Source organism: Palaemon carinicauda, chromosome 13, assembly GCF_036898095.1.
Source record: "Palaemon carinicauda isolate YSFRI2023 chromosome 13, ASM3689809v2, whole genome shotgun sequence".
Lineage (NCBI taxonomy): Eukaryota > Metazoa > Arthropoda > Malacostraca > Decapoda > Palaemonidae > Palaemon > Palaemon carinicauda.
In genome coordinates, this window is record NC_090737.1 from 59,691,499 (window position 1) to 59,701,709 (window position 10,211).

Consider the following 10,211-nt stretch of genomic DNA (forward strand, 5'->3'; position numbering starts at 1 on the left):
CCAGAACTTCGCCAAACGCCCACGGTTCCTGCCAAGCACGGTATTTATCACCATATCAAGATGACGGGACCCCCAGTCTTCGCAAAATTCAGACGTCTGGCACCGGAACGATTGGCAGCCGCCAAACAGACGTTCGCCGAAATGGAGAAAATGGGCCTTTGCCAAAAGGCCTCCAGCCCATGGTCGTCACCCTTACACATCGTTCTGAAGAAAGACGGCTCCCTCCGTCCGTGCGGGGATTACAGGCGCCTGAACATGCAAACAGAACCGGATCACTACCCCCTCCCAAACATTGCCGATGTAACCTCCTACCTGCACGAAGCAAAGGTTTTCTCTACGCTCGACCTCCTGAAGGGGTATTATCAGGTGCCTATGAACCCAGAAGACATCCCCAAGACCCCCATCACCACTCCCTTTGGCACATACACCTTCAATTACTCCTGTTTTGGCCTTCGTAATACTGGGGCAACGTTTCAGCGTCTCATGGATGGCATCTTAGGGGACCTCCCTTTCTGTGTATGTTATGTGGACGACATACTTGTGTTCTCCTCCTCAAAAGAGGAACACCTCTGTCACCTGCGCATCGTGCTCGACCGCCTGCAACAAAACGGCCTTGTAGTCGGGTACGACAAGTGTACCTTTGGCGCCAACGAAGTGTCGTTCTTAGGGCACCGTATCACTCCTGAAGGAGTCCATCCCCTCCCTGAGAAGGTAGCAGCCGTTCAGAATTTCCCCACGCCCTCGACCATCAAAGCTCTGCAGGAATTCTTGGGCATGATCAACTATTATCACTGCTTTCTGCCAGCCATTGCCGCCACTTTTGCTCCCCTCTACGCCTCCCTCAAGGGCAAGCCAAAGGACTTGAAGTGGGGTCCCCTTCAAGAAGCGGCCTTCTGCAATGCAAAGAAGGCCCTATCAACTGCTGCGGCTCTCACTTTTCCTATCCCACACGCCCCTCTCCTTCTCTCCACCGATGCCAGCGACGTCGCTATTGGTGCAGTACTCGAGCAGGTGGTCAAAGGCTCGCCCCACCCATTGGCCTTCTTCAGCAGAAAACTGTCCAAGCCAGAATCGGGTTATTCTACCTTCGATCGAGAATTGCTGGCGGTGCACTTGGCTGTCCGTCACTTTCGCCATTTCTTAGAAGGTACGCCCTTCGTCATTCGCACAGACCACATGCCTCTGGTGCACGCCTTCACTCGACAGTATGACGCCTGGTCCGCCCGTCAACGCCGGCATCTCTCCACCGTGGCTGAATACAATTGCACCCTCCAAGACGTCCCTGGGAAAATGAATCCCGTTGCCGATGCCCTGTCAAGAAACACGTTGGCTGCCGTTCAACTGGGATTGGATTACAACGCCCTGGCTGAAGCCCAACGACAGGATCCAGAGTATCAAGCTTGTAGGACATCCTGCACGTCCCTCCGTTGGGAGGATTTTCCCCTCAAAAACTCCAACACCACCCTCCTCTGTGACGTCAGTACTGGTAGACCGCGACCTTGGATTCCTGCTCCCATGCGCCGACAGGTGTTTGATTTCATCCACGGCCTTTCACATCCCTCGTGCCGTTCTACTGCACAGCTGCTGAAGGCAAAGTTCATTTGGCACGGCATTTCTAAGGATGCTAAGGATTGGGTCCGTGCCTGTACTTCTTGCCAAACTTCCAAAGTACATCGACACACGGATTCAGGAGTGGGCACCTTTCCTCAACCTCAGCGTCGTTTCGCACACATTTACGTCGACGTTGTAGGCCCCCTACCCACATCACAAGGACATCGTTACCTGTTTACCGTCATCGACCGCTCCACTCGTTGGCCTGAAGCCATTCCCATGGAAACTGCAACATCCGCCTCATGTACATCTGCCTTACTCTCTGGATGGATTTCAAGATTCGGTATCCCTGAGCATATTACTTCTGACAGGGGAACCACTTTCACCTCTCAATTATGGACGTCATTAGCGAATCTCCTGGGCATCACCCTACATCAGACAACGGCCTACAACCCCGCTGCCAATGGAATGGTTGAACGTTTTCATCGCACCCTCAAAGCAGCTTTGATGTCCCGCTGCAAGGATTGCAACTGGTTTACTCAGCTTCCCTGGGTCCTCCTTGGACTAAGGACCACTCCTAAAGACGCCCTCGACATCTCGGCAGCCGAAATGGTGTATGGCGACCCGTTGGTCGTCCCTGCCGAGTTTTTTCCTTCTACAACCTCCTCCGACGATCTCCAGCGTATACGTCACGTCCTGGGAAAATTTACTCCGTGCCGCCAGACTTACAAGCCCACAGCGAAGCATCACATACCAACGGACTTGCACTCTGCAACGCACGTCTTCCTGCGCAACGACACCAGCAAGCCACCGTTAACGCCCCCTTACACGGGACCTTTCTTTGTGATATGACGCAGTCCGAAAGCATTCCTCCTAAACATTCGGGGCAAAGAAGACTGGGTCTCCATTGATCGTCTAAAACCTGCTTATCTTCTGCCAGATGACCCGCCTACAGTTCGCCTCTCTAGATCAGGGCGCCCTATTTAACATGTACAGAATGTAATTTTTAGGGGGGGTAGCCATGTACCAACCGTGTTTCACACAATTGTACATAATTCCTTTTGTATATATTATGCTTGTATCTTCGCTCCTCCCTCGCACTAAAACGAACATGAAAATTCCTGTCTGGTTTTTCCTCTGTGATATTGTCTGTCTTGTGAACTTGTCATGTCCTGTTGCCTTGAGGTTTTGTATATAAGGAGAGTGTTCCACAACAAAATAACTCAGTCGTTTCCAATCTGCCTTTGATTTCACAACTCCTCTCTCGGCCCGTCACACAAGTGATCTTTTATTACGTCACCAAAGTACAAAATTACCTCGTTAACTCAAAAGGATACACAGTGGCGCCATCTAGCAGCATATAAATATAAAACAAATATATGCGATCATTCCAACACCCCTACTTGATCGCAAATTACACCTAATTACAACTTATATATTTACAATACTTATTTGAAAATAATAAATTACAGAATATATATTTTATTAAGGTCACTAAACAAAATAATTTGACTTTCATGCAGTCCTAGTAGTTCCAGCCAAAAACAAATTTGTTGAATTTATCCAATTTAAATTTTGTAGTTGATTTAGTAAACATGTCTCCTACCATTTCGTCTGTAGGACAATATTTGAGAAGAATTCTTCCCTCATCTATTTCAGTGCGAATGTAATGATACTTAATACCAATATGTTTTGATCTTTGACGTTTTACAGGATTTCTGGTTAATACAATTGTACCTTGCAAGTGATGTGTGTGGCAAGAAGGTTGTTGGAGGCAGCATGAGGAAGGGCAGTGAATGGTGGAATGAAGGAGTGAAGTAAAAGTGGAAGAGAAGAAGAGAGCTTTTGAAGAATGGCTGCAGAGTAATAGTATAGAGAAGTATGAAAAATATAGAGAGAAAAAGGTGGAAGTAAAGCGCAAGGTACGTGAGGCAAAGAGGGCAGCTGACCTGAGGAGGGGTCAGGGATTGGGTCAGATTTTGGGTTGGATTCAAACAAATATCCATATTTTGAGAGATTCAGTTGAAGATCCAAGATTTTGAGAGGGTTTCAGATGAAAATTCATGATTTTTAAGATTTGAATGGAGATCTAGGTTTTTTAGATGTATCCAGGTCTGAACGGAGATCAACAATTATGATCCTTTTATACTTCAAAACGCAGCTTATGCCTTTTTTTTTCTTTTCTTTTCACTTTACTGCAGAATCAACTCATTAGCTCTGGTATGGTGACATGCAGCTCAATTCCATAAATATAATCTGGGCACTGTTATTTTCTGGATGAGAATGTATGTTTTTTGTGTTTACTTAAAATAAAGCCCAGGTCTGAACGGAGACCAACAATTATGATCCTTTTATACTTCAATATGCAGCTTATGCCTTTTTTTTTTTTTCTTTTTTTTTCACTTTACTGCAGAATCAACTCATTAGCTCTGGCATGGTGACATGCGGCTCAATTCCATAAATATAATCTGGGCACTGTTATTTTCTGGATGAGAATGTATGATTTTGTGTTTACTTAAAATAAAGCACACTGGTATAAATTTTTTAACTTCTTTATTTTAAGTAAACACAAAAATCATACATTCTCATCCAGAAAATAACAGTGCCCAGAATATATTTATGGAATTGAGCTGCATGTCACCATGCCAGAGCTAATGAGTTGATTCTGCAGTAAAGTGAAAAGAAAAGAAAAAAAAAGGCATAAGCTGCATTTTGAAGTATAAAAGGATCATAATTGTTGATCTCCGTTCAGACCTGGATACATCTAAAAGACCTAGATCTCCATTCAAATCCTAAAAATCATGAATTTTCATCTGAAACCCTCTCAAAATCTTGGATCTTCAACTAAATCTCTCAAAATATGGATATTTGTTTGAATCCAACCCAAAATCTAAGATGTTCTTCCAGATTTGGAACCATCTAATAAAGTTGGATTTTTATATAATTTCAATCCATCTCAGAATCCCGAATCCTTATTAATATCTGGATCTATCTTCAAATTCTAGATCAAATATCATAACAAAATATTTATTCCATATCCACACTTCTATTAACCTTACACTACAATCAGCTCTAAGACCAAAGCCTTTGCAACCCAAAAATATACTTAAAATCATTTGGTAATTTTTTTATATATGAAGAAAAAACACACTTGTGAATACATTGCTCCCATTTATGTTAATTAAAACTGATAAACTCTTACATGGTCATCAAAGTTATACATAACAGACTAAGTATTTTAAACTTGAGAGTAGAATCAGACGAACACCTGTAACTGTGCCTCCGTTCACACAAGGATGAATCCTTTTAGATTAATCATGCTTTTCCTTAAATCTTGAGGTTAAGCATCGAAGACACATCAGAAAGAGCTTAAGGACAAGGAGGAGGAGCAGCAGGAGAACTCCAGCTATTGTAAGCCAAACATCCACGTTGTAGATTTCATACCTGAAGAAGATCAAATCTATAATAGGGAAGCACCTACAGCCTGGCCTTTTTCATAAAGTCTTTTCCAATGCTACCTCTCTTCTTCTTGCTTTCATCTTTTCCCACTTATCTGTTTTTTTTTTTTTTTTTTTTTTTTTTCCTCATGTATTATATTACCTATCATTAAAGACTAAATCTCATATGGCATCCTATACAAGACTAAAATGGAATTCATTGTTCTAGTTATCATAGTAGAAATAATCATATCCATAATTCTACCAAGTTTATGTAACTTTAATGCGGAACTCTTCTCTTTAGTCTAGTCCCGTGGACAGAAAGAAATGGACGTAGGCTCTAGAAAGTGTTACCCTTCAGATTTAGAAGAATAAAAAAAAAAACACTCAATGACGTTGTCTTCCCACAAACTGAAAAAATCAAGCTCACAATAGAAATAAGTAAAGTGACTAATTACCTGATTTTTTGGTTAAAAAGCAAATGAATCCAGGAATTAGATACAAGTTTCTGGGTTACGAGAAACATTGAATGAGAACAAATTGGGATATGAACATATAAATATGAATTGAATTATGTGTGCTACATGAGTCTTGGAGTAAAAATTCTAAGACACATTGGGAATTTTTTGTAGACAAGTACTAACAAAACTACCACGAAGTCAGTCAGACGGTGCTCATAAGCCACCCATGTAGTGTTCATGGCATGTTCACATGAGTTTTGCATCATTTTCTTGGTAATAAAGACAAGGCAACAGTAGTCACCCCTAAAAAAAGGACCTTGTCAAAAGTGAATGTAAGAGTGTAAAATAAAAGATGACCAAGTCTCCATAAAGCTAAAATAAAGTGATCTTTTAGTGATAGTTAATGTTGTTCAAGAAAATACTTACAATACTTTCCCACAACTGCTCATGGAAGGATATTCTCTTTCCAAGCACTACCCTTCTCCTCCTCCTCCTTTTTTTATCCCTGAAGTCCGTAAAGTGAGTTAATTTCTTATTGTGAATTACTTATTTTTATTAGTTTCTGATGTTAGGGGTTATAAATTGTTCAGTAAATCCTATTACAAAAACTTAAAAAGGGAGTTTATACTGTAATTGTATTTGAAGACTTTTGGAATGCATCAAGAGTATTTCCTTTATTTCTTGCGAGAAAAAAATATTACAGAATACTAGCATATTAGGCAACAAGCTCGCTACCAGAGTGAATTAAACCCTTAAACCGAAGTACTACAATACAGTAGTAGCTAATAGAAAGTATATGAAAACTTGCTTTTCAAATGAATAATTGTTTTCAAGAAATCATAAAAAAAACAAATGTGTAACGTGGGAGGATTTTAAAAAAGAACCACCTACCACGGCATAGTGAGAAATGGCGATTTCAGATGATGAGCACCATTATGTTTGATGACGTAATCAACCCAATAATTGACTAACTGGCCTAGGTCTTGTGGTGTGTCACGCATCAACGATGACCTTCTCTTGACCTCGGCTCTCAACCTAATAGAAATTAATTATCAATGGCTTCATCTTTTATTAAAGTAAAAACAAAGTGTACTATATAAGGCAAGAATATCGCAATGTGCATAATAGCTCTTAAGATTGAAACATGACCTACAATAATTCTAATTAACCTTAAAAACATATGACTTGAATTCAATCCCAGTATAGATAGATCTGACGGGAACAAAGGGTTTATATATGACTGAAAAAAAAAAAGTATAATTTTCATTTTAGCCAATTATTCTCTGGACAAATAGCACATGAATCCTGGGCAGGTATTGGAAAAAAAACTAACTTTAAACAATTTGCAGGGTAAATTAAGAGAATTTTTATTGTATCTTAAAGCATGATGTATATATAAAAAAAAAAACTTTAAAAGCATAAGCCGTTTTTTACTGCATTAACACAATGTGAAGACAGAAATATTAATATTACCAAATGAATAAGAATCTACACTTGAAAATGCAGAAATCTAAATTTTAAGAAATAAAATTTGCTATGCAGAAAAAAGTAGCATCAGCTAATGGTAGAAATATGATTCCCCTCTCCAATAGGTGCTTTAAAAACTGTACTAATTCAGTTGTTTAGGATTATGGAAATAGAAATCTTCATGCATTTTTACAGTTATCTCGGTAGGAAGTTAGGTTAATTTTGCGGATAAACTGGCCCAGAAATAAGAAAATAAAAAAGGTAAAGAATATTCTGTCTTAAACATCTGCATCATAATGCTAAGAATATCTCGCTCTATTATTGAAGAGACAGGGAACAAGATTTTTGGGTATATACGTTGTACAGTATTATCTTTACTTTTCATCTGTGATGACAGTATGGATCGTATCTCTGAGAACTTCGAAGGTCAATTCTCTCCATTTGAGCATGCGACCCCATCCTTGATTCTGCACTTCTGCCATGTTGGTCATCTGGTCAGCTAGTACTGGAAGACCAATAACGGGAGTGCTGTGGTAGATGGATTCCTGGGTGCTGAGAGCTCCACCGTGAGTAATGAAGACCTTAAGGCGAGGATCACCTGTATGATGAAGTGAGCATTATCTATAATTAATATTAATGATTGATATAGAGGTTAGTACTATTCGTGTAAAGGTAAAAAATTAACTTATATTCAAGTTCTTTTCTTTGTCGGGGCAGCACCAGCCACCCAGCTGGTATCTCTGTCTCACTGAGTCCTTTTACTCCGACCTCTTGACAATCTTCCGAGCCATAGACTGCTCTCCCAAAATAATTCACAGGTAAAATATTACTATCCACTTCACCAATTGAAAATTTCATTAAAAAAAAAACCTTATATCAATATTTTTTTCTTGGCAACACATCTACCCTCTTGCAAGAGCTATTCCCTATATCAATTTTATTTTCTTGGCAACACATCTACCCTCTTGCAAGAGCTATTCCCCACAAAAGAATCCCAACATACATCAGCCCAGCGTATACTTTGAAAAGGATCCTACAAATACTTGGTGGATCCTGATCATACATAGCAAACTGAATATGATTCTCTTCAAAACCACAGAAAAAAACTACCTAAAATGTCCTGTTGTGGTAGCCATTTCTCCAAGCGAACATTTCGGGGTAGATCCTCCATTGTGTCTGTATCCCATTTCCACAGGACCCTCTGCTTCAATGACCCAAAGACTTTAACTAAGACTTTTCGGTACCTTGAACAGAGAGTTGGTAATGGTTATACGTTTGGTCTTAAGCTTACTTTGTGTGTATAAAAATACCCCATATGACCCATTTCCCATGTGAAAACAATTCTGCTTAGCTTTATGATTATTTTTTGGAGGGGACCGTCTTGTGGGTGGGCTGGGGGAGTCCCAAATTGCAAAGGCTTTGATATCGACCTTATTAAGATTAATTGACAGCATCCCTAATGTGGAGGATTAATTTTTATTTCATTCTTTTTATTTGCCAAAAGATATATATATATATATATATATATATATATATATATATATATATATATATATATATATATATATATATATATATATATATATATATACACATATATATATATATATATATATATATATATATATATATATATATATATATATATATATATATATATATATATATATATACAGAGAGAGAGAGAGAGAGAGAGAGAGAGAGAGAGAGAGAGAGAGAGAGAGAGAGAGAGAGAGAGAGAGAGAGAGAGAGAGAGAGGAGAGTTAATGTAATGATTATTTGTAGTGAGAAAGTCTGTTGGTATAATTGAAATTCTTTTTTTTTTTCTTTTTGATTGGTCGTTTTGATTGGTCAGGATTTTTTTTTTTGTAAACGCTTGATTATTATTATTATTATTATTATTATTATTATTATTATTATTATTATTATTATTATTATTATTATTATTATTATTATTATTATTATTATTATTATTATTATTATTATTTCATATACCACGTTTAGAAGAGATTATTTATTTTATCATTAAGTGCAATTTGTTTTATATTTGCTTGGCGTGATTATGGATAATAGTGTGATAGTTTCGTTAGAAAGGAATGTTCGTAAATGCTTTTCAATTTTTATTTCCAGGCCATACTTCCTCCTTTGGAAATCTTTCTTTGAATACTGACAAATTGTTACTGACCTGGATTGTGATTAACGAAATGCTTTGATTGCTCAATGATGTGCGATTTAGGCTTTGGAGTTTGTTTTTATGATGTCTTGCAAAACCATAAGTCTTCAACTGGTGCTAAGAATATCGTAAACACTAGACTAGACTATATAATCATATTTTTTGACAGTCAAACCGAGAGAGGAGCCAATAGCATAAATTGTAGCTTAAAAATTAACAGCAATAATACAAAAATAATTTATTACTCAATGTTCAATCTACAAAGAATTTTTAAATCCAAGGTTTTTTTATATCTGGATTGAAATAATAATCTTTAAAAATATCTTCATAAAAAGAAAATAAAAATAAGTAAATTATCTATAAATGTGTATAGAGCGGGAAGAACTAAAATCAGTTTGTAGGATGAGAAAACGAGAGCCTTGGTGAATAAGTCAATAAAGAGAATAAAAGATATAGCAGTAGCTATACAGAATATAAAACCACCAAGAAGCAGAAATACTGTATTGATAAGAAAAAAAACGAGTAAAAATGAAACCTAAAGTGATGCCAGCCTTACTCCTCGGGCATTGTTGAAGGCTTGACAACCGACCCCAGGCTGAAGAAAATGAAGCCATCCTCACCAGCACCTGCCACCCATTTTTCCAGATCCTAAAAAGGTAAAAAACATTAAGAAATCAAAAATTTTATAATGAGAACTGAAAAAAATTAAGGTTAACGTGGGGTGGCAGTTTTTCTTATCCCAAACCTTAATTGACTGGGTTGAAAACAGGAGACCTTGATAAAGTAACACTGTTTCATTTCTAATTTGAATTGAAAAGTTTCATTTTACGACCATATAACTTTAGACATAATTTAGTATAATTGTACTATTTGTAGTTTTTCCTCTTTTTTGCAACAATAAAAAAAGAAGTGCACTCATCTCTATTCAGTTGACTTTTCTGTTATCATTTTGGATTATTGGTACTCAACCCAGAAAGGGAAAATTCTCATTAATGGATAATTCCTTGGTTCATTTATTTTTCAAGTTAGACACCAAAGGGGCATGAGAAATGTAGTTTCAAAATACGCTTGCCATAGCCAGTAATGTGTTAATCGTTATGTGGGTTTCAATGACGCGCAAAA

General features: G+C 38.0%; 1 protein-coding gene across 8 annotated transcripts in view; it reads right to left on the reverse strand.

The window, feature by feature from the left end:
• Nucleotides 1-4,709: 4,709 nt before the first annotated feature.
• Nucleotides 4,710-10,211, reverse strand: part of LOC137652303 (UDP-glycosyltransferase UGT5-like) — a 144,960-nt gene continuing 139,458 nt past the window's right edge. For 7 of the 8 annotated variants that reach the window (XM_068385615.1, XM_068385622.1, XM_068385621.1 and 4 more), the window contains exons 7-11: nucleotides 9,646-9,737; nucleotides 8,027-8,160; nucleotides 7,295-7,514; nucleotides 6,341-6,484; nucleotides 4,710-4,995 (exon numbers count right to left, since the gene is read on the reverse strand). In XM_068385615.1, the coding sequence (XP_068241716.1) occupies nucleotides 4,863-4,995; nucleotides 6,341-6,484; nucleotides 7,295-7,514; nucleotides 8,027-8,160; nucleotides 9,646-9,737 (723 nt within the window). In that variant the 3' untranslated portion in view covers nucleotides 4,710-4,862. Of the gene's footprint in view, nucleotides 4,996-5,824; nucleotides 5,955-6,340; nucleotides 6,485-7,294; nucleotides 7,515-8,026; nucleotides 8,161-9,645; nucleotides 9,738-10,211 lie in introns of those variants that run through there. The other variant, XM_068385616.1, reaches the window with a different exon arrangement.